The sequence below is a fragment of the Lithobates pipiens genome, unplaced genomic scaffold (assembly GCF_037356315.1).
Source record: "Lithobates pipiens isolate NorthernLeopardFrog02 unplaced genomic scaffold, aLitPip1_a1.2 Scaffold_22, whole genome shotgun sequence".
Classification (NCBI taxonomy): Eukaryota; Metazoa; Chordata; class Amphibia; order Anura; family Ranidae; genus Lithobates; species Lithobates pipiens.
This window is the reverse complement of record NW_027507784.1, coordinates 220,421,020-220,446,626: the sequence shown is the minus strand read 5'-3', so window position 1 is coordinate 220,446,626 and position 25,607 is coordinate 220,421,020. Positions and strand designations below refer to the sequence as shown.

At 42.7% G+C, this 25,607-nt stretch overlaps 2 protein-coding genes across 8 annotated transcripts in view; both read right to left on the bottom strand.

Moving 5' to 3' along the window:
* VPS35L (VPS35 endosomal protein sorting factor like) overlaps positions 1 to 25,607 on the bottom strand; it is a 1,440,208-nt gene that overhangs the window by 1,366,503 nt on the left and 48,098 nt on the right. The gene's annotated exons all lie outside the window — the stretch shown is intronic.
* On the bottom strand, positions 20,051 to 23,115 carry LOC143924520 (uncharacterized). Its single transcript, XM_077448868.1, has 2 exons — positions 21,266 to 23,115; positions 20,051 to 21,078 (listed from the first exon to the last, which is right to left on the bottom strand). Exon 1 carries the CDS (start codon positions 22,695 to 22,697, stop codon positions 21,267 to 21,269), a length of 1,431 nt encoding a protein of 476 aa, XP_077304994.1. The 5' UTR covers positions 22,698 to 23,115; the 3' UTR covers positions 20,051 to 21,078; position 21,266.

The following is a 25,607-nucleotide window of genomic DNA, read 5'->3' as shown; positions in this document are numbered from 1 at the left end:
TAAAAAATAGAAAACGAAAGTGAAATAAAATAAAATTAATAAAAAGAATAAAAATAAAAAAATGAATAAAAATGAAATTAGAAATAAAAATGAAAATATAAATGAAATAAAATAAAAATAAGTGTAAAAATAAAAATGAAGAATGGAGCTAGAAAATGGAAAATGAAAAGAGGAAATGGAACCTTAAATCCCATACCTCTCCAAACATGGTGAATAATGAAGGGACCGAAAAGGCCTCCTCCAAATATCTAATTGCCAATCCTCAAAGCCCAACCAACAAGCCTATGAAAATTTTTTTTTTTTAAATTACAAACATGTCAACTATAAAGAATATATATGTAAGCGGTAGAATTTTGCCAATAATTTGGGGGAAAATCCCACCCCTACGGTAAAAAATTAGTATACCCCAAACGGGCCCATGCAAACCAGATCAAGTTCACAAGCTTCAACACATAAGGAAAATATAAAGTGTAAACCTTATGCATTGTCTATGAAGGCGTTGACATCCACCTCTACATTTAGGCCAAAGGGGGTGTAACATTTTAGTATATGTATCCAAGTCATCTAATTTAGAAATACTCCTAACGAGGTGGGTACCCCTCCAATTAGGACTGAATTTATCAATCCCCAGAAAAAGTGTTCGAGGGGTCTATTATGCGCCACCAGATAGTGCTTGGATACTGAGTTTAGTAAAACCCCTACGTATGTTTCCTATATGTTCATTAAGCCGCACATGTAGAGGCCGTTTAGTCCGGCCCACATACTGGAGGCCACAAGGGCACTCAAGTAAGTATACCACCGCTTCCGTAGAGCAAGTAATGAAGGGCTTAATATTATAAACCCTGGTGGTGCTAGTAGACCTAAAGGTCGTACTCCTAGTCCTACAACCATTAAGGCTACACGCAGAGCATTTCCTACATTGATAGTAACCTGTGAGATCAGAAAAGAAGGAAGGCCTGTTTACAAGGGGGTCTAGAGTGTTGGGAGCCACTGTCTCTCAACGTTGGCACTCCTCTATAAACCACCTGTGGCCTTTCAGGCAAGATGGTTTTGAGTATCGAATCATTTTTTAGTATGTGCCAATGTTTCTTAAATATACGTTTAATGCTAGAATGTTGGCAAGAATAGTTGGTAACAAATGGAATTACCATTGCTCAAACTCGGTATAATATTTCCGCATATGCTGACGATCTATTGTTTTCCCTGACAAACCCAGTCATTTCCCTCCCAAATCTAATTAAAGAATTTCAGAGATATGGAAACCTATTTAACCTAAAAATTAACTTTGACAAATCCATGGCTATGGGCATTAAAGTGGTTGTAAACCCTTATAACACACTTTGACCTACAGGTAAGCCTAGATTAAGGCTTACCTGTAGGTCCAAGAAATATCTCCTAAACCTATACGGTTTAGGAGATATTTGCCCGAAGACAGGCACCGCTGTCTACGGCGCATGTGCCGTAGACAGAGGCACGCAGGCGCACTGAGCGTGGCATCTTCAACAACGGCGCTGCCTCGTGCGTCGGCGTGCGTGCGCTGGAGTGACGTCATTGCGGCTTCCCCGAATGACAGCGGCGGAGCTTCAAGACCCTACCGAGAAGATGGGGACTTCGCTGGCTCCTGTGTCAGCAAAGTGACACATAATGGGCTACTATGCAATGCATAGTAGCCCATTATGCTTTGCCTTTGCAGGGAATGAAAGGGGAAGTAAACCTATCAGGGTTTACTTCCCCTTTAATATGCCAGCTGAAAAATTTACCCCCCCTGCAGTCTAAATTTAATTTTAAATGGTCCGACAGTCACTTCACATACTTCGGAACCTATATGCCCAGAGATGTAAAGCGCACATTTGAATTGAACTTTCCACCAATGTTATCCAAAGTAAAGGGACTGCTTGGAGTACGGCACATTATGGACTGAGGGTAAAGATTGCGCACTACATTACGTAGAAGAACACTGGGCCTCGATCCAATCATTGACAAGCGACACTGGGGGATTCCACTTACCATTTTGGAAAGCGATTCGTCTACATTACTTCATCCACTCAATTCCAGACCCTGCACAGGTACTTTCCAAAACATATACATTGCTCAATACCCCAGCAGCACAGCCCAATCTACTGTTCATGCAGAAATGGGAAAGTTACCTACAACGTACTTTCACAGCCATAGAAAAACAAAATATTCTCTCTGAAGTCATCTGCACAAAAATTCAGGAGACAAATTATAAAATCCTAACTAGGTGGTACTATACACCTCAGTTACTACATAGATTTTTCCCCAATACTTTAGATAAATGCTGGAGGTGTCAGACAGACAAAGGGACACTTCTACATATATTCTGGACTTGCCCATTAATACATTTTTGGAGGACAATTGGAAAAAAAAAAAAATCATTCAGGGGATGACAGATCACGTAATTCAGAGGGACCCCGGGTTCTGTTGCATGCAACAGCAGTTCCGGCACGGTCATACAAGAAATCTGATCGGACATTTGCTAAATGCCGCAAAGTCATGTATTCCAGCTACATGGAAGCAAAACGTGCCTCCTTCGGTGGGATTGTGGTTGCGCAGAGTAGAAGATAGTAAATCACTGGAAGACTTGGTGCTTACAGCCCAAGACAAACACTCCAAAACTTGGTCATTATGGAATATGTTCATTTTCTCTGACGAAGGACAGACTTTACTGAACTCTTGAATTTAACACCGATATAGTCCAGTGACATGACAATACCACTGTCGTGTCCTTCGCGCTCGTGTTAAGCAGATATCCACCCCCTACCCATTCCTCCCTTACCCTCTATACTGCACCCCTCCCTTTTTCCTTAAAACGGGGTTCCACCCTAAAGTGGAACTTCCGCTGATCGGAACCCTCCCCCCCCTCCGGTGTCACAATTGGCACCTTTCAGGGGGGAGGGGGGGGTGCAGATACCTGTCAAGGACAGGTATTTACACCCACTTCCGGGCATAGACTCCCACGGGAGTCTATGCCTCTTCCTGTGCCTGCGCGCTGTCTGCTGGGACACACACACGGGTCCCAGAGACAGCGCAGACAATTCCTATTGCGCTATGCGACTCGCGCATGTGGGAACCGGGAAGTGAAGCCGCTTCGCTTCCCGATTCCCTCACCTAGAATGGTGGCGGCAGCAGCTGAGAGCCGAGCGATCGATCGGCTTCGGCTGCCGGCATTGCTGGACCCCGGGACAGGTGAGTGTCCATTTATTAAGTCAGCAGCTGCAGTATTTGTAGCTGCTGGCTTTTAATATTTTTTTCCACAGTGCAGTCCCGCTTTAACCAAGGGTCTTCTCTTCAATGGGTCTTCCTATGCTCCCAATGCTCTAAAATCACAGAGCAGTTAGTAGCCAGATGTAGTACACCATCCATTACTTATAGTAAGAATATGCAGATCTAAACATCTGTATAAAGGATACGGTTTGGTTTATGATTTAGACAATATATGTATACGAGGACTTATCTTTTACTCTGACTGGCAGATGTTATGCTATCCCTTTCAGGGACTGAATGTGCATCTCTATTACAGACCCACATATATGCTGGAAAAACATTTGACGATTGTTGTACTGTACTTTTGTGTATTTCTTGTCTATACAATTCAATAAAAATTTTAATTTTACTTTTTTAAATATACTGACTGACTTCATGTAAGGTGCAGCGAGACTTTGCCCCATGCACCTCCAAGAAAAAGTAGTCCACGTGTCTGGAACTATACTGGGAAAGTGCACGCGATTATTCATCCACATGGCTGGGTTTGTATTACTATGTTTTATGTGTTCTTGTTTCCCCTTTCGGGTACCCAGCTGTGTTCCAATGCCCCAAGGGTTCCATTTGTTTTTTTACATACGATCAAACTGACTTTTTTGCTGGACTTCAGTTAAAGTTATGTTTGGGGTTTGTGCCCGCACCAGTTGGGGACAGTGCAGGGAAAGGGGAAGGTTTCTAGGGTTGACTAAGTGTTCACTGCAATTTGGGTGCAGGTTTTCAAACAATGCTTAAATTTGAACGGGCTAGGCAGTGTCATGTTATCCTTATGCTTGGTAGCAATATATGTGGACAAGGTTTCCGGAAACAAGTCGATGGTTACACTAGACTTAAAGTGGAAGTAAACCCATGGATAAAAAAAAAAAAAAAGGCATGCCGGGAGTGCTAACATTGGCTGTGCTCTCAGCCAAACTATCAAACCATCCAATGGCTGATGTCATAACGAATCACATGTGCAGCACCATAGCAGTTGAAGATTAAACAGAGGCAAAGATGGCAGCTTCCTTGGCTGAAAAAGATAGAGGAGTTTACTTCCACTTTAAACATAACTGGGAAATATCATGCCACAAACAATCTATGGCGTCTAAAATTTCTTACTTGGAATGCGAGGGGTTTACGTGGGAATATCAAATGGGCAGCAGCCTTCACGTTCCTTAACCACTTGGCGCCCATACTATGTCTATTGACGTCATGGGCTTTCGGTGGTTATATATCTGAATGATGCCTGAGACCACAGACATCATTCAGATATCAGCGTTTTCAGCCAGCGACTCCCTGCACCATGAGAATGATCATGGCGGCTGTTCCGCCGCTTGATCGTTCTTACGGGCAGCGGGAGGGGACCCCCCCTCCCGCCGCCCTCCGGTGCTTGTACTGACTCACCGCTTCCATCGGTGAGTCGGTCACAGAATCCGCCGCAGCCCCCCTCCTCCCCCCCCAGCAGACTGGATCATCCCCGGAGTCTCCATTATCGTTCGGAGGCCGGGCACGATGTTATGACATCACGCCCGGCCTCTATTCAAATTAATGGCGCAGATCTGGCTAGGAAGCCAGGATCTTTTTATTTTATTCTTCCCAGCCTAGAGTAAATATGTCCGATCGTGCCATATACCTATTACAAGGGATGTTTACATTCCTTGTAATAGGAATAAAAGTCAAAAAAATAAAATTGTCAAACTAAACAATTAAAAAAGTAAAGCGCCTCTGTCCCCGTGAGCTCGTACACAGGAGCGAACGCATACACAAGTCCCGCCCACATATGAAAACTGTTCAAACCACACATGAGGTATTGCCGCAAACGTTAGAGCGAGAGCAATAATTCTAGCTCTAGACCTCTGTAACCCAAAACATGTAACCAGTAAAAAAAAATTGAAAGTGTCGCCTATGGGGATTTTTAAATACCAAAGTTTGCCGCCATTCCACGAGCACGTGCAATTTTGAAGCGTGACATGTTGGGTATTTACTCGGCGTATCCTCTTTCACATTATGCAAAAAAATTGGGCTAACGTTACACTTTTTCTTTTTTAGCATGAAAAATTGCTGCGCAAATACCGTGTGAGATAAAAAGTTGCAACGACTGCCATTGTATTCTCTAGGGTCTTTGCAAAAAAAAAAAAAAAAAAAACATATATAATGTTTGGGGGTTCTATGCAATTTTCTAGCAAAAAAATTTGGAATTTTACATGTAGGAGAGAAATGTCAGAATTGGCCTGGGCGCGAAGTGGTTAAGAAACAAAGGGCTGATATAGTAGCGCTGGTAGAAACACATGGAAGGCAGACTTCAGATGGCCCTCTGCCATCCTTGGATTGGATGGGCATTCCAGTCGGTGCACACATCCCATTCTAGAGGGGTATCAGTATTAATTGCAAAATCAGTATATTTTGAACTAGGCGAGGCATGCACCGATCCGCAGTGTAGATATGTGTTCCTGTCTACTAAATTTTATGGAGAACCATTTCTTATGGCCTTCTATACCCACCCAGTTTACCATGGCTCTAATGGAAGGAATATTTATGACCAGATACCCTACGATGCAGGCAGTCTGGATGGGGGACTTCACCACCACATTAAATACAATCCTAGAAAGACTTAAGCCAACACCACTAGCTGCAGGGCAGAATGGGGAAGCAAAAAATTTGACAAACTTCTCTCCTCCATTCACCTGATACATGAAGATATAGATTCCCACACAAGCATGCATACTCATGCTTCTCCTCGACACACAACTCTTTGTCCCAAATTTACTTTATTCTGATTTCTCAACGACTTACACCAAGACTACCAACAGTGTCATATGACCCAAGACTGCCGTCAGACCATAGCTCCTACTCAATAACAATCAGCCTACCCCCTAGACAGACCACGTCGGGCCTGGCGTCTGAATCTGTTCTGGCTGTTCCTACTGCCAGAAGAGGATACACTTGCAACAGAGTGGAGCCAGTTCTTTAATGACAATGACCACACCGCCACTGTTGCGGCGGTGTGGGACTCAAACTCCATGCGACCTTGACGTCACGCATAAACTGAATCAAAGCAGACTCTGCAAAAGCCTTAGACAGGGCAGTAATGGAGCTCTCCAATTCAGAATGGACATATATGAGACTGACCCCTCATATCAAACACCAATACACTTAAAATGCAAACAAAGAGTGGCATCTCAACTGCAATACGCGAAAGCCAGGCAGAAACAATTTTTTAACAAAACAGAAGCGACTTGAACATGGAGAGAAGGCAGGTAAACTTCTTGTATATCTAGTCCACAGTGAAGATAGGCCTACAATTGTTATAACCCTACATAGCCAGGGTGGACCACCAGTCTCTGACCCATGTAAGGTAACCGACAAGTTTCAGGATTTATTTTTTAAAGATTATAAAATTATACACATCTACAGTAACGGAGGATACGGTACCTATGGACCAATTACTTGAAAATATTTCACTTCCAACTCGGAGGCTCAGAAAGAAGCCAGATCCCCAGGCTCGGACGGCCTACCAATAGAATTTCATTCTCACTTTTCGGAGGTATTAACACCCAAACTACTTACTCTATACAATAATCTGTTCGAAATCCTAACACTACCACCTTCGATGAGGGAGGCCATAATAGTCCTTATACCCAAGCCAGGTAAAGACCCAGGGTACCCAGAGTCATACTGTCCCATTTCTTTTTACAAGTAGACATTAAAATACTAGCAAAGATCTTAGCCATACGTTTAAGCCAAGTAATACTTTCCCTAATTCACGCAGACCAGGCAGGGTTTATGCCAGGCCGAAACACCTCCTTCAATCTTCAGAAACTTATCAATCTACAGGCCACACAAGATAACATTGGAACTAGAGTAGAGGTAACTTTAGACACTAAAGTCAGTATTATGCTATTGATCCTTTTGTATTTTTTCATATTTAATCGCCTGAGTCTGACGGGGGACATATCATCCACTATCATTTCCATCAGTATCCATATGAGCAGGCATTATCCTGTACAGGCGTTGTTTGACTTACTTTTTAACTAAAGTGGTCAGTAGGCAGTTTGGGCTTACATCTTCACAATTGGTGTATTGCTGTGTGTTTGGTGGAGGGAGTCAGAAGCCTTTTTCCGATTTGCTGCTATATCACGATCAATATTTGTTTCCACACTTGGATCTGCAGAATTTATCTATGTAGAGACACATCATCGGAAATGTTTTTTTTGGTGGTTCACCAATGTTCAGTATTTTTATTGCATTTATTGATATTCTATCTGCATATTTGTATTTGGTGATTAGATTATTGTTCCAAGTATTTTTTATTAATGCCACAGTTATTGATAATGGTGGTCTAATTTAGTATTTTTCAGAGCGCCCCTTTATTATTATTCATTGATGTTTTTTTCAGTCTTAGGGAGCAGCTTTTTTGTTTGTATTTTGTTTTTTCACATGGCGCAGAATTTGCGCAGTTGAAGCGCAACTGTTTTGTTCACATTAACTTTAGACACTGGCAAAGCATTTGGGCCCAAAACCGCATCCCTCCAGATATCTCCACAGGTATCTCCACTCTACTGAATCAAATACATCAGATGGGTTCAACTACTTTACTAGCACCCAACAGCCAGGGTAGTGGCAAATGGGTGGTCCTCAACAATTCAACCTCAGTAGAGGCACGAGACAAGGCTGTCCACTTTCCCCACTTCTGTATGCAGTGGCTGCGGAACCCCTTGCTGTGTCTATCTGCACAAACCCAGAGATCAAAGGGTTAACACTCGGATCTCTGACCGAAAAAAAAATTAGCCTTTACACAGACGACACCTTGCTCCATCTAGCAGATTCTGGCCCTTACCTACACAATGCCCTTCAGGTGATCGAGATGTTTGGGACTCTCCAGCCTGAAGATTAACTGGGGAAAGTCTCAGATATTACCAATTGATAGGTTTACCCTCTGGAGTGGCAAGTTAGTCTGAGATTCTGGGGTTGGGGAAACTAATTAAATATCTTGGCACATATATATAGGACCCCAGTAGATTACATTGCTCTAACAAACCAGTTTTCTCCCTAATCAGGAATAAACACGCCCCTTGGGGTATGGGGATGTATAAACCTGATAAAGATGGTATTGTTTCCTAAAGTACTCTATAGTCTCTGGCACACTCCAGTCTATTTACCTCTAAAATATTTGAAATCCCTTGACGCTCTCCTCAAACCGTTCGTGTGGGGGAACAGACACAAGCTCACCTGGCAAACACTTAAAAACCCGACTAACATGGGCGGAACAGCCCTCCCAGACTATTATATCGCATCGCAACTGTCCCAAATTTTCCACATTGACAAGACTGATAAAGCGTGTTTCCTTACTTTAAATATGTCCTCGCTGGGCACAATGATCCAATTAGTGTCATCTCAGTGGGCGCAGGGAGCACAGAATGTTGCTACTCATTATAGACGCATATGGGACCTGGCATCTACCAAACTAGGAATACCACCACATAATGACTACACGCCACTTTGTTACAATAAATCGCTTACAGGAATATCTTTACACACAAAACTCAGAACTATGGGCTTCACGGGGCATATACTATTTGCATCACCTAATCACTGGTGAGACTCTTAAGACCTTCAATGCACTTAAAGAGTTTACACTCCACAACCAAAATGTTCTTCCGCTATCTCCAGGGCCGTCATGCGACCCAAACGCAGTTTCCATAGTCCCTCCCACAACCGGCTTCCAATCCTCTCATGGCTATAATCAAGAGAACAAACACCCAAAAACTTACCTCATGTTTTTACAATATGCTCTCCACTCCTCCCTCTGCAAAACTGGCATGTGCTTTGAAGCCACGGTGGGAGAGAGGTGGGGACAATGGGAGGAAGCTCTGGAAACCTGCAAGACAGTGTCCCCCAAGCTCACAGATAGGCTCGTGGAGTATATAAATTTGGAGAGAGTCTTACCCCCATTAGGGTGGCCAGATACAAAAAGGAACCAGCCCACTACATGTCCAATGCGTGGTCTCAAAACAGGCACATTTTTTTCCACCTCATATGGGCCTGTCCCAGACTACAGGGATTCTGGAAGCAGGTAGTGACCTTTCTTCACAATGTCATGGGATCTCCCCTGGCGCTTGATCCAAAGTGCCTGCTCGGGAGATTCCCAGATGTCCTGGATAGGTTCACTCAAATATTCTTAAAAGAAACCATATTTTCTGCTAGGAAACCCATTGCTAGAAAGTGGATGAGGCCAGAAACCCCAAATATACTAGACTGGAAGAGGGCAGTGAACACGAACCTACCATACAAGAAGTCCCTATACATTAATAGAGGCTGCCCAGCCAAGAAAAACAGAATATGGGACTGCGGGCTACAGGAATCAGACACCTGTACATAAAGGATGTAAACTACAAAGTCATTAACGTCCCTGTATGTATAAATATTGTTTATCATGCCTGTATACTCAAGGAGACACCAACTCCAATAAGTGCCTACCAAATACGATGCTTTGAATATATACTGTAACCAAATTACTTATAGTACCAGCTTTAAGAAAACAATTGTATCACCACTACCATGTCATGTGCACTTTTGCCCAATAAAATATTTTCGCCCACTTGAACAAAAGTTGGTTTAGATGTTTGATATAAAATGGGTCCGATATCCCCGTTTGGTTTTGGAACTGAACATGTTTTATTAAATAAAAATCCAAACCTGCTCTTCCAAGGGGACCTCTGATATCACTAGAGATTAGAGATGATCAACAGCTAGAAAGACATTTTTCATTGGATCTCTGGGAGCGTTTGATCTGAGAAAACAAGGAGATGGGAACTCTAGTTTGTAACCTAGAGAAATTGAGAAAGGCACCCATCTGTCTTGACAGCGTTTCTGCCAGACTCTTGAAAACTGTAGAGGCCCCCCGCCCCCCACTCGAGTGAGCAGGGGCATCCCTTCATAAGGAGGCTTTAGTATTTTGTTTTGTGGGTTCCTCCCCCAGGTCCTATTTGGCCCTGGGACTGACCTCTTCAATCTGACAGGCGAGGCAGTTGTGACTGCCTGGAGGCCAGCTGCTCCGGGCACTGAAGATGTCTGTTTAAAAGTAAAATGCTAAACTTCTTAACCATCAAAAGGGAACTTGTATTAGAAATTTTTTGGATATACTTATCCAGTCTCCAAACAACCGTTCACCATGAAAAAGGAAAACTGGCCAAGACCTTTTTGCATGGCGCTTCAGCTGACCAACACCTTAGACACTCTTGAAAAAAAAAACAGAGGAACTCCCAGTAGTGGGAGGGGTTATATAGGGAGTGCACTTTTAATTTAGTGAGTGCCAATGTCCATCACCTGAAGGTGCCCTATTTTACCCACATGGCTGTGTCCCCTGATGTATGAAAAACAGTATTTTTAAAACAGCTTACCTGAAAAATCCTTTACTTTGACGTGCAACAGGGGACACAAAGCCATAATACTTAATATGTGGGTTATAGGGCCACTGATAGCTTAAAGCATGCCAGTGTCCATCACCTAAGTAGTCTACTCCCTATATAAACCATCCCACTACTGGGAGACCTCAGTTTTACAAGTTTATACCAAGAAGGGAGGGACCTCTGTGTCCCCTGATGTACATCACAAGGATTTTACAGGTAAGCAGTTTTAAAAATCCTGTTTTTTCCATGCATCAGGGGACACAGCCAATGGCAACTGAAGGGAGGGAGACAAAAAAAAAAAAAAAAAAAAAAAAAAATAGTAGGGCAAAAAGGAGATGAGAACTCATACTGCAGTATACTGCGCCCAAAGGCAATATCCTCATGACCTTTATCAATTTGATAAAATCTGATAAACATATGACCAAGTAGCAGCCTTACAGATCTGAGACGATTCTGTGAGCCAATAAGACCAAAGTTAAATCCCAAATTAAAGGTGCCTTGATGGAGGATTAATCCGGGTTACCCCCTGAATAAAGATGTGCACCAAAGAGTGGGAAGCGAGAGGCCATTGAGGGGAAAAAAAAAAAAAAAAAGAAAAACACGCACAGACAAGGCCAAGTTCTGGCCCTTGAACTCAAGGCCTGCTTCATTTCAGATCCCATTTGCAGGAAATCAAGGATCCTGCCTATGACCTACTTCCAAAGTGTTGATAAGCAAGGTACTCTCCAACTTGGACCATCTCCCCTGGACAAAATATTCTTACATGGCTGCTCCTCAGCCTAGAAGGCTGGAATCTGTTGTCCCCACTTTCCAGGATTCAGGTAGAAAAGATTTTCCCTTTTGGAGGTTGCTGGATATTAACCACCAATTTAGGCTCAGACATACATTGTGAGCCATGCGTATTGGAAAAAAATCCAAGGCCTGAATGTTTTTTTCCAGACCGACAGGATGTTTTGAAGCAGTCTTGAGTGAAAACTGCACGTAAGGGATGGCCTCGGAGGCCACCATTCTCCCCCCAACAAACTTATGCACAGTCAAATGGAAGAATTTCTTTGTTTTGATCATTTGAATTAGTCCTATAATGGAACTCATTGTCTGGGGTAAGAATACATTCTTCTGTACGGTATCTATGACCAGCCCCAAGTATTGTAATCTCCTTGATGGTTTTAAGGAGGATTTTTCTAGGTTGCGCCTGAACCTGACGGTTGAGGCCGTCGAGACTGCCTAGAGGATGATGCCCCTGGCACAGGTGAGGAAGCACGCTTAAAGAAATCTTTGCTGGTAAAAGAACACTTTTCCCCCATTAGAGATCCTTTGGAGGCATTTATCCAAATCATCTCCAAATAGCCATTCACCATGGAGGAACTGGCCAAGAGTTTTTTTACATGGTGCTTCAGCTGACCAATTTTCAGCCACAGAACTCTGCGGGAATGCACTAGTCCAAGCATAAGTCCTAGAGGCTTGAATGATAGAATCTTTTCATAGCATCTACTGTGAAAACAGTGCGTCCGATATACTAGCCCATTGCTGGGCCTGCTGATCAGGCAGAATCTTAAGTATCACCGTAACTGTTCTCAATGGACTGAGATACACCAATTGCTGCACGAACTGGCAGCACTACTGAATTTGCTAAAGACATATTGCTTTGCCAACTTTTAATCTGTTGGCTCCTTTAACATTAGCGCATTATCCACTGGACACGCGAGACTCTTGCAGCATCCATTGCTGAACTCCCATTTCTTATAGAAATCCTCTTCCATAGGATTAACTGTGGATAATTTCTTAGGGGGGATAATATTTTTTATCCGGATGTTCCCATTCAGAATACATAAGCTTTTTTTTAGCCATTAATGAATGTGAAAGGCATCCCCAGATGGGGGAGGTTTAAAATGTTCCAAACCAGAGGTGGGTTCATCAAGAGCCTGCACTGGCAGGCAGCAAAGAGGTTTGAACTAACCTAGTAAGTGCAGAAGCAACCTGCCTTGTGATGCTACTCCCTCTATATTAGGATCCTCAGAAGAGGATAGATTAGCATCTTACAAATCTTTTGGAAGATCTTCCTGATCCCTTGCACCTCAATAAGATGGTCCTGAGCACTGGATGGGGGATCTGCTATGTTTAGACCCACTAAGGAGAGATAGCATCAATTTTTTCCATTTACATTGATTACTAGAACCATGTCCTGCGGTCTGAGGAGACCAAGATAAACTTATTTGATTCAGATGACAAGCGTGCGTGGCGGCAACCAGGTGGAGAATACAAAGACAAGTGTGTCTTGCCTACAGTCAAGCATGGTGGTGGGAGTTTCATTGTCTGGGGCTGCATCAGTGCTGTTGGCACTGGGGAGCTTTAGTTCATTGAGGGAACCATGAATGCCAACATGTGCTGTGCATATTGAAGCAGAGCATGATCCCATCCATTCAGAGACTGGGCCACTGGGAGTGTTTCAACATAATAGTCTCAAAACACATCCCTCCAAGACTACCACTGCCTTGCTAAAGAAACTGAGGGTAAAAAGTGATGGATTGGCCAAGCATGTCTCCAGACATAGAACCTATTGAGCATCTGTGGGGCATCCTCAAAAACGGAAGGTGGAGGCGCGCCAGGTCTAACATCCACCAACTCCATGATATCATTGAGGAGTGGAAGAGGACTCCAGTGGCAACATGTGAAGCGCTGGTGAACTCCATGCCCAAGAGGGTTAAGGCAGGGCTAGAAAATAATGGTGGTCAGACAAAATATTGACACTTTGGGCCCAATTTGGACATTTTCACTTTTGTTGCCAGCGGTTTCGAAATTAATGGCTGTGCGTTGAGTTGTTTTGAGGGGAGAGCAATTTACACTGTTATACAGGCTGTACACTCACTACTTGACACTAGCAATGAAATGCGTCATTCCTCCAGTGGTTGTCACATTAAAAGATAATAAAAATATTTACAAAAACGTGAGGGGTGTATACACGATAGAGGCGAAATATATATATTATATATATATATATATATATATATATATATATATATATATATATATATATATATATATATATAGTCCCTGACAAAAGTCAGGTCGCTTGTGTACAAATTGACCAGAAGTGCCGCTTAAATATATTTCTAATCAAGATTTTGATACAAGAAATGGGTCATTTTAATCCCAACAGCTATTGTAAGGTTTCAGTGCAAAATAAAACGCACAAAAAGTATTCTAATATTCACAGCTTGGTAAAGCCCATTGAGTCAATTTTTGCCAAGACATAAGTGTTGTCGCCTTGTTATATGAGCTTCACCTGTGACTAATAATGGATTAATTAGGTCTCAGGTGTGTATAATAAAAACACCAGTACACTAGACCTTCTCAACTGCAACTAGACCTCTGCAAACATGCCTAAGATTCACCCGGAGACTAAAGTGTTAATTATCAAGAGGCTGAAGACCAGATCCACTGCTGATGTGGCAGACACCTTCAATGGGTCTCAGCCTCAAGTTCAGAGGATAAAAAAAAAAAAAAAAAAAAAAAAAAGAAGGATTTGAAGATACGGGAGACGTTTTGAACAAGGCCAGGTCAAGCTGACCCCGCAAGACAACTGCTCAAGAGGACCGTTTGTTGGCTCAAAAATCCAAGGCCAGCCCATTTTCCACTGCAGCAGAGCTCCACGAGACAGGGTCACCTGAAGTCCCTGTGTCAACCAGAACAGTTTGTCAGATTCTGTCTCGAAATGGCCTCCATGGTCGAATCAGTGCCCATAAGCCAGCACTAAACAAAAGACAATTGAAAAGCCGTGTGGCATTTGCCAAGGGCCACAGCCTGCTAAAAGGATGGACTTTGGAAAAGCGGCAGAAGGTGAATTTTTCAGATGAATCTTCTGTTGAATTACACCACAGTCGCTGCAAATATTGCAGGAGACCTACTGGAACCCATATGGACCCAAGATTTACACAGAAAATAGTGAAGTTTGGATGAGGCAAAACCATGGTCTGGGGTTACATCCAGTATGGGGGTGTGCGAGAGATCTGCAGGGTGGAAGGCAACATTAATAGCCTAAAATACCAGGAAATCTTAGCTACCTCCTATATTCCCAACCATAAAAAAGGCCAAATTTTGCAGCAGGATGGTGCTCCATCGCATACGTCCATCTCCACATCAAAGTTCCCTAAGGCAAAGATAAAGATGCTCCAGGATTGGCCATGCAAGACTGTTTTCTTTGCTATTCCTGATGACTTCATCAATTGTATGAATCATTGCCAAACCGCATGGATGCTGTGCTTCAAGCTCATGGAAGTCATACAAGATATTAAATTTGGATCTCACAGTACCACTACTTAAAATGGAAGTAAACCCTTCCAAACAACTTTGACCTACAGGTAAGCCTAGATTAAGGCTTACCTGTAGGTCCAAGTAATATCTCCTAAACCTATATGGTTTAGGAGATATTTGCCCGAAAATGGGCACCGCTGTCTACGGCGCATGCGCCGTAGACAGCGGCGCGCATGCGCACTAAATGCGGCAAGTCCAAGAATGGATTTGCCAAATTTGTCGACTCCCGTGCGCATGCGCGGGAGTGACGTCATCGCGGCCTCGCCGTATGACAGCGGCGGAGCTGCGAGGCGCGACTGCCGTGCGCATGCGCGGGAGTGACGTCATCGCGGCTTCGCCGCTGTCATTGGTCGGAGCTGCGAGACGCCACCAGCAAGATGGATGCGGCGGACTACAGGGATCAGCGGCGACTTCGCTGGCTCCTGTGTCAGGTAAGTGACACATAATGAGCTACTATGCGATGCATAGTAGTCCATTATGCTTTACCTTTGCAGGGAAAAAAAGAGGAAGTAAACCCATCAGGGTTTACTTCCTCTTTAATTTGCTGACATTATTGGATTTTCAGTAAAGGTGTTCAATTTCTGTATAGGTGACAAAACTTTTGTCTTGCCAAAATTTGACCTGTGTCTTGATTAAATGAAATCTTTTCAGTGAAACTAATTTATTTCAGTGCATTAAACATTTGGGAGGGCTTTAGCTTTTCATATGAGCCATTTCTAACACCAATTGATTAATTAAAAGTCAGGTTAATAGCAGGAGTTTCTACAAAATAGAGAAGCGACAAGACTTGTCAGGGACTGTATATAAATATGTATGTACACACCTTGGATTATGAGCAGAATCTGTTCCAGGAGAATACTTGTAATCCAAAGCACTGGAATATCAAAGCAAGTTTCCCCATATAAAGCAATGGAAACGAAGATAATTTGTTCCACATTGACGTCTATAGAATGCAGTACAAAATGTGGCCAGAGGTGGGGGGGCGCTGGAGAGACTCAACACCATCACCAGCGCCCCCGCACCTCTGCGTACTGCACACCGCAGAGGCTTGAATCCTGCTCGTTTTGCGAGACACTCGCAATCAGTCAGGATATAAAAAAAAAAAAAAAACCCACACCAACAACTTGTGCTGAAAAATGTTCTTTAGCCACGTGTGTATGTGTATACACACACACACACACACACACACACACACACGTGTGTATGTGCACGTATTTAAAAAAAAAAAAAAAAAAAAAAAAAGTGTTGAGTAAGTTTTAGAACATTTGTTCAATTTTCTAATTTGTGGGGTCAAATAGACATTCATTTTCAACCAGTGACAGGAAAATTTGGAAATGGAAAACTTCTTGGTCAAAAGGAACGTGGTTTCGTTCAGAAGTTATTCATTTTAAAAACAGAATTTTGTTAAAAAAAAAAAAAAAAGAAGGGAAAAAATTTCAAGTTCTTTCATTCAGCAAATGTATAAAGACTGTCTTAATATTCTCATCTGAAAATTGATACGTGTGGCCAGCATAAGGCTCAGTACACACCTATGCAGTTTGCTTTTGATCTGTTTCTGCAGTGATTTTTGCGCATGTGGTTTTGCTGTGATTTGCGTTTGCTTTTTTTGGCCAATTTGTAGTTGGGCAGATAAAAAAAAACAAAAAAAATTGCTGCCAAAAAACACATTAAATGCTTTTCTGCAGCCTCTCAATTGAAGTATACTGAAACCAAAAGGCATAGTTTTGCGTTAAAAAAAGTCCTCAACTCTTTACAAATATGCCGGAAAAAGCATAGATGTGAACGTGTCCCATAGGTAACCATGTAAATGAACTGTAGGTAGTTTCTGCAAAAAGCACCAAAAAAAAAAAAAGCAGATGTGAACCGGATCTAAAGACTTTAGGTAACAATGGTGTAAAAAAAAAAAAAAAAAAAAAAAAAAAAAAAAAAAAAGGTATGTCACACTTACATCCTCACAATACTATACGCAAGAATAGACCATATTCCCACTCCTACACCCCTAGTTCCTTCCATAGTTAATGCTCACATCAAAGATACGGTCCACTCCGATCAATAGTAATGATATACATTTGCTCTAATGCTTCAGTTAAGAAACAGTTATTGGAAACTTAATGAGTCCATTCTATCAAATCCAGTTTCAATAGAAACTTTAACCACTTGCTTACTGGGCACTTAAACCCCCCTCCTGCCCAGACCAATTTTCAGCGCTGATGCACTTTCAATGACAATTGCGTGGCCATATAATACTGTACCCAAAATGATTTTTATCATTTTTTTCCCCACAAAGAGCTTTTTGGTGGTATTTAATTACAGCTGGGAGTTTTATTTTTGCTAAACAAAGATTCAAAAAAAAAAAAATATATCAAATCATGTTTCATAGTTTGTTATAAAATTTTGCAAACAGGTCATTTTTCTCCTTAATTGAAATGCACGGATAAGGCCTGATGGGCACTGGTAAATGACACTGATGGGAACAGCACTGTTGAGGCAGATCGTGGGCACTGATAGGTGGCACTTTTTTAATATGTAGGTGGCACTGGCAGGGGGCAGGTGGGCACTAATGAACTGGCCGTGATCGGGACTGGCTCTGTTGTGTCACATGATCAGCTGTCATTAGCTGACTGCTGATCACGTGGTAAGGGGTCGGGATCAACCCCTTGCTCCGATCCGTGATCAGGCGAGTCTCAGACTCGCTGATCACAGAGTGCGCCATGCGCGCCCCTCAGGGGGCATGCAGGCCGCTCGTGCACGGGACGACGTCAATAGACGTAGGCTCGGCAAAGCAGGTCTGCGCTGTAGCAGTCATTCGGCTATAGCGCGGATCTCTAGTGGTTAAATAATGCACTCAGGGAATGCAATAAAGATTAAGTCTCAAATTAAGTTCTTTGGGCTGCTCATAAGACTTACATTCGAGGCAAAATCATTCAAATTTCCTCTAAAACCAAAACGGGATCGTAGGTCTGAGAGCGTTTAGATAAGGAATATGCGGCCCTGCGAAATAGTCATAAACGAGACCCCACTAAGGTTCCTATAGCCCTAGATTGGATCTTATCATTCAAAAAATTTTAAATTATGTTAAAATAAATTACATGTACAGAATATAAGACAAATTATGTGATGCCAGAAATAAAAAAGTAGACATATTGAAGTACGGATGATACAAAGCAAAGAAGAATTTCAAGATATTCTCGTGAGAATGACAATAAATGGCCTTATATTTTAGAATTTGAAAACATTCTTATAGCTGAGTTTTAAACATTTTAAATCACAAGAAAATATAAATATGTCTAAAAGAAAATATATGATTTTAAAGTTTTGACCATAACTTCTAAAGTATGTTTATAGTAAGTATTATATAGTAAGGGAAGAACATAAAAAGGTATATAGGAGGGGGAGGGGAGGGAATAATTCTCCGGAGGAGGTTTTATATATCTAATGTTGTAATTCTATAAAAAAAATCGTAATCACCATAACAGTAAAACTCGGTTGTCAATATCTGACGTATAATATTTAATCCAGGGTTTCCATACAATATCAAACTTTGTCATCTGGTTTTTATCTATTGTGTCCATTTTAGCATGGATGAAAGATTGATTAATTCTACGTTAGGTTTCTGCAATATTCACCACATCTGTTTTCCACACATTGGCTATAGTCTGCTTTGCGGCTATCAGGAGTGTAAGAACTAATTTGAATTGTTTGATTCAGAAAGGCTGGTTTTAAATTAAGGAGAGCTATAATTGGGTCTGGAATTGGACGATCAAAAAATATGTTGTAATTATCAGAAAGATCTCTTTCCAAAATGATTGTACAATTGAGCAATGCCACCAGGTATGTATATAGGTACCTTTTTCTGGACAGCCACAAAAAGCAGAGGCCACTGTTGTCTGTTGAGAATTTGGCGATTCTCGCAGAAACCAAATACCAGCGTGTGAGAACTTTATATGATTCAGACGCCAATATATTTATAGAGGAAGATTTTGTGAAAGACCATATGTTGGACCAAGACCTAGAATCGATCGTACAATCCAAATCTTTTTCCCACTTGGCCACATATTTAGGTATAACAGTATTAGAATTAGATATCAATTGTGTATACAATGATGTAATACGACCTTTAGCATGTGGTTCCTTGAGACAAAATCTTTCAAGTTGAGAAATATTATGCAAGTTTACATTTAAATTGAGAAGGAGTATAAAAATCTTTGATTTGGAGATATCTGAATATTTCTGATTGTGGAAGCTTATATAATTCACATAGATCTGTAAAAGATTTTATTGATGTAGTTGAAGTTAAATTATATAGACAAGTGATACCAGCCTTAGACCAAGCTTTAAAGGTTTTGGGATATTTCCAGGCTGGGTAAAAAGTCGGATTCTTGTGGAAAGATAATTAGCGGATTTTGTGGAGATTGCAGACCATGTGAATTTCTATACCTATCCCATATAGATAGAGAGTGCTTAAAAATGGGGTTATTTATAGACTTACAATCCGCAGGTTGTAACCACAATATATTGTTTATAGGAAGAGGATCACAGTCTACAGCTTCAATGAGGACCCATAAAGGAATCTCTGTAGAAGAGTGATATTTTGTTAATTGAGATAATTGAGCTGCCTTATAATATATGTTAAAGTCTGGGAATCCCAAACCACCCAAAGCTTTGGGGAGAACAAGTGTTTTTTTGTGAAGTCTGGGTTTTATTTTCCCCCAAGTAAATTGTTACTTTTTGTTGAATCAGCCTAAGAAAATATGCAGGAATATGAATCGGGAGAGTTCTGAATAAATATAAAAATTTCGGAAGAACAGACATTTTTATGATATTAATTTTCCCAAACCATGATATCGGCATTGATGACCAATTAGATAACGACCTTGTAATATTTTTTAATAGAGCTGGGTAATTAGCTGCAAATAAATCAGAGGGGTTAGGAGTAAACTGCACACACAGATATGGGAGGCTATGATCTACCCACTTAAAGGGTAGTGAATTTTGTAAAGATTGTTTATCTTTTTCGACAAGTGAAATGTTTAATACTGAAGATTTTTGAATATTGACCTTAAGGCCCGATATAAATGAGAATTCTTGTAGTACAACCATAAGATTTGGGGCCGAAACATGTGGAGAAGATTGAAAAAGGAGAATATCGTCTGCGAATAAACAGAGCTTATGATGAAAGCCACCCATTTCAATACCGGTTATAGTGGGTTCCATCCTAATTCTTTGTGCTAAAGGTTCAATGAGTAAAGCAAATAAATAATGGCGAAAGTGGACATCCTTGACGAGTCCCCCTCAGTATATTAAACTCGTCCAATTTGTACCCTGCATATCTGATACAAGCTTTGGGATCTTGATACAAACAGAGATCCATCGTAAAAAATGAGGGCCGAATCCCCATTTGGAAAGGGAATAGTTCATATATGACCAAGATACTGTGTCAAAAGCTTTCAGAATATCGAAAGAAAACAAGTGGGAATACGTCTTTTTTTAGCGGCATGTGACAGGAGTGTTGCACGTCTAATATCTCCTGCTTGACGTAATGGAATGAAGCCCACTTGATCACGATGTATTAGATTGCCTATAATAGTATTTAATCTGTTAGCTAGAATTTTGGCTAAAATTTTTATGTCCAAATTTAATAACGAAATAGGGCGATAATTAGACCATATTGAATCATCTGTGTGAGGTTTAGGGAGCATACAGATAATTGCAGTTAGGGTTTCTCTTCTAAAAGAATGACCTTCCAAAAGGGAATTAAAAGTGTTTGTCAAGACTGGAGATAGGGTGTCTACAAACGTTTTGTAATACAGTGCAGAAAAACCATCAGGACCTGGCCTTTTATTTAGTTTCAGATTTTTGATAACTTCAGATACCTCTCTAATTGACACTGGTTCCTCCATCATTTCCATTTGTGTTTTCGATAGTGTCGGTAGAGATATACGAGAGAAAAAAGACTCAGTTAGACTTACCGGTGACGGTATTTCTAAGAGCCTTTCAGGACAACCCCGGAGAGTGTAGCTCCACCTTGCAATCAGGAAACACATGCCCACTTTAAAAACACCTCCTCCTCCATGGCTTCAGTTATTGTGGCCTTCCGACGCTGGAAAACAAAGCACAGAAAGCACAACACCATGGTAGAACTTAATACATTTACTAAGCATAACCTAGGGAGGGAAGTAACGGTTGTCCTGAAAGGCTCTTAGAAATACCGTCACCGGTAAGTCTAACTGAGTCTTTCTCAAATCGCCTTTCAGGACAACCCCGGAGAGGATAACCGAGAAACTTACCCTAGGGCGGGACTACTGCCTGCAGTACCTTCCTGCCGAAGGCCTGATCTGCTGCAGACAGTAGATCTAACCGGTAATGCCGGAGAAATGTCGAATAACTGGACCAAGTGGCAGCCTTGCAGATTTGTTCAGGCGTGGCACCGGCCCTTTCAGCCCAGGAAACTGCCGTGGATCTAGTAGAGTGGGCAGCAATACCTGAGGGAGGTATTTCTCCTTTTGCTTTATAGGCTTCTGTTATAGCCAACTTAAGCCACCTACCCAGCGTACTTTTAGAAGCTTTCTCCCCCTTGCGTGATCCAGAAAATATCACAAAGAGGGCGTTTGATTTTCTAAATTCTTTAGTAACTTTCAGAAACTGTAAAAGACATCTTCTCACATCCAATGTGTGAAAAACTTCCTCTCCTGCATTTGCTGGGCTTGCAGAGAATGTAGGTAACACTATTTCCTGTGATCGATGGAAAGTGGAGGATATTTTCGGTAGGAATGCTGGATCCGTCCTCAGTACCACCCTGTCCTGATAAATTCTAAGGAAGGGTTCTGTAATAGCTAGAGCTTGGAGCTCGCTGACTCTCCTGGCCGAGGTGATGGCCACCAAAAAGATTGTTTTTAAAACCACCTTCTGCAAAGAAGCTTCCTGTAAGGGTTCAAACGGTGCTCCCGAGAGACCCTGTAAAACTGTAGACAAATCCCAACTGGGAAAGTCTTTAAGGGCTACTGGTCTATTTCGAGCAAGAGCCCTAAAAAATCTAGAAATTAAAGTTTCTTTAGATAAAGTCTTTTCAAAGAAAACTGATAAGGCAGCCACCTGAGTCTTCAGGGTACTGGCTGCGAGACCCTTCTCCATTCCTTCATGGAGAAACTCCAAGACTGACACCGTGCTCTTGACCTTGAGTTCTCTAGAACTGCACCAGGAGTTGAACTTTTTCCAGACCTTCATGTAAATTGCCTGTGTAACTGCCTTCCTACTGGACAGCAGGGTCTTTACTACTTTATCTGAGAGACCTTTAGCCTTTAACAGGTCCTCCTCAGAAACCAGGCGGTTAGCTGCAGGAGTTCCACTTCTGGATGACTTACTGTCCCCTGGGATAACAGATCTTTTCTGAGTGGTAACCTCCATGGGGGCTTCGAGGCTAGGTTTCGAAGACCCGCGAACCAGGGTCTTTTTGGCCAAAAAGGAGTGACTAGTATTAAGTCTGTCCTTTCTTCCCTGAATTTCCTCAGTACTAGTGGAATTAGAGGAAAGGGGGGAAAGGCATAGCACAGCTGGTAATGCCAGGGGTGAGCGAATGCATCCAACCCTATTGCTGCATCTCCTCGGTGAAGAGAAAAGAATCTGTCCACCTTTGAGTTCTGCTGGCTGGCAAAAAGGTCTACCTGAGGAACCCCCCAGGCCTCGGAGATCATCAGGAACACTTCCTGATTCAGACTCCATTCTGCCTCTAGCAATTTGCGCCTGCTTAGGAGGTCCGCAAACAAATTCTGAGAGCCCTTCAGATGCACTGCCGATAGTGAGGCTGTGTTCTGTTCTGCCCAGGCTAACAACAGATTGGCCAGCTCCATCAAGCTCCTGCTTCTGGTTCCCCCTTGCTTCATAATGTAGGTAACCGCTGTTGTGTTGTCTGACAACACCTGAACATGGTGGCCTCTCAAACTCTGCTGAAATGCCACTAAACCCAGAAAGATCGCCTTCAACTCCCTCCAGTTGGATGATCTTTGAGCTTCCTGTTTGGACCAGACCCCCTGAGATGTCTGACCATCCAGATGGGCTCCCCAGCCCCAGGCACTTGCATCTGTAGTAAGGCGCTTGTCCACAGGAAAGGTCCACACCAGGCCCCTTGAGAGGTTTGCCTGGTCTCTCCACCAAAGAGCCCTTTTCGTCTGACGAAATTTTTAGCTGTTTTTCCAAAGGATCCTGATGGGACCAGCTTGACAGAACCTCCCTCTGAAGGGGTCTGGAATGGAACCTGGCCCACTGAACAGCCGGGATTGCTGCCGTAAGCAGGCCCAGAACTGCCATAGCCATCCTGACTGAGACTGTCTGGTTGCTCTGTATCCGCTGTACAGCTAGCTGTAACTTTTCCTGTTTTTCCAACGGCAGGAAAACTTTCTGGAGAATCGAATTTAATGTATACCCCAGAAATTTCATTTCCTGTGAGGGGGTCAGGATTGACTTCTCTAGGTTTAGAAGCCATCCCAGGCCCTCGAGGTGAGACTGGGCCCTCTGGAGATTGACTAGGACCTGCTCCCTGGAGTCTGCAAAAAACAAAAGGTCGTCCAGATAAGGAACGACTGGAATCCCCTTCAATTTCAGGGGTTCCAAAGCCTCTGCCATAATCTTCGTAAAGACCCTGGGAGAGGACGAGAGTCCGAACGGCAGAGCCCTGAATTGGAGGTGCCATACCGAACTCCCTACCTTCAATGCCAGGCGCAGGAACTGCTGCGATGCCTGATGAATTGGTATATGAAGGTAGGCATCCCTTAGGTCCAGGGATGCCATGAAGCATTCTGGGGTCAACAGCTTTGTGATGGAGAAAATTGTATCCATCCTGAAATGTTTGTACCGAATGAACCTGTTCAGGAATTTCAGATTCAGGATTAGACGGTACTTCCCTGAGGGTTTTTTCACCAGAAAAATATGTGAATAAAAACCCCCGCCCTGCTGGTTTACTGGGACTTGAATCAGAACCTCTTGCTGTATCAGCTCCTGTAACAACAGCTTCATTGCAGAGGCCTTCTCCTGATCCCTTGGCAATGTTGTCACATAAAACCTGCTCGGGGGTAGTTCTGAAAACTCCAACCTGTACCCCTGATCGACAACGCTCTTCACGAACAGATTTGGAGACAGCCTGTCCCATTCTTCGCGAAAAGCTGACAGTCTCCCCCCCACTGGGGAGATATTGTCACTTGTTCTTAGGGGACTGCTCTGGGGGAGATCTAAAGAGGACTCCACCCCTGCCTTTGCCCTTCTGTGAACCCCATCTGCTCTTGTGCTCCTGGTCTTTTTTATGGGACTGCTGAAAAGCACGAAAATTCTTTTTAGCAATCTGCTTTTTCTTAACTGGAAAAGCCTTCTTTTTATCGGCTGTTCTATCCAGCACAGACTCTAAATCAGGACCAAAGAGCAAGTCACCCGAGAAGGGAAGACCACACAGCTTGACCTTAGAGGCAGTGTCCCCAGACCATGTTTTCAGCCAAACTGCTCTCCTGGCTGAATTTACAAGAGCCGAAGACCTAGCGGCCAGTTTAACTGATTCTGCTGATGCATCCGCCATGTATTTGACTGCATTCAGGATCAGTGGAAAGGACTCTAAGAGATCCTTGCGGGGTGTCCCCGCCTCAATATGGCTCTTCAGCTTCTCTACCCAACATTCCAGATTCCTGGCCACCACCGTAGCTGCCATTGCTGGTTTTAGACTGACTGACGCAGCATCCCAAGCTTTTTTAAGGATGGAGTCAGCTTTTTTGTCCATTGGGTCTTTAAGGATCCCCATATCTTCAAAGGCTAGATCCGTTCGTCTGGATACCTGCGAGAAAGCTGCATCGACTCTGGGTTTCTTGTTCCAAACCTCTGAGTCCTTATCTTCGAAGGAAAACCTTCTTTTGAGAGCTTTAGAGAAGAAAGGGGCTTTTTCTGGGTCCTTCCACTCCTTTCTCACTGAGTCTGAGAGGACCCTGTGGACAGGAAAAACTCGCCGTTTTGTTTCGTCCAACCCCTGGTACATTTTGTCATGAACTGACAGTTGTACTTTTTCTTCCTGAATTTCTAGAGTAGTGTAGATTGCTTTTAAAATATCATCTACTTCCTCTAGTGATAGCTTGAATTTGGAGCCCCTGCTATCTTCTTCCTCTTCCTCCTCCTCAGAATCCCTGAAGGAGATGAGAGTACTACCCCCTTCGTCTCCAGACTCTTCAGTTTCCACCTGTCTGGATGACGACGCCCTGGGGCTGGGCGGTAAGTTCTGAGGCTCGGTCTGTGCGGGAGGGTTTTGTATCAGGATGGACTTGACTGAACTCAAAAGAGTTTGTCAGCTCTTTAACCGAAGAAAACAAATCCTTATATTGTTGAGATGTTTCCTCTTCCACCAATTCTCTGATACAATTTCTGCACATTGCCTTCTGCCATGAATCTCTGAGGGGGGTTTTGCAAGAAGGACATTTTCTCTGACCTGGTCTAGCTTTTCCTAGTGATTTTTCCTGAAACGACATACAGGTTTAATTCACTAAAAGCTCTCAACAACCAGTTGCTTAACACCAAGCCAGTGCAGAGACCCACCACCAAACAGACCTACTAGTGAGACCCCAGAACTAGGCTGCAAAAGGTCAGAGCGAAGTCCACCTCTGA

Coding starts and splice junctions, on each gene's coding strand:
- LOC143924520 (XM_077448868.1), bottom strand. CDS start 22,697: ATGGAGTCTGAATCAGGAAGTGTTCCTGATGATCTCCGAGGCCTGGGG.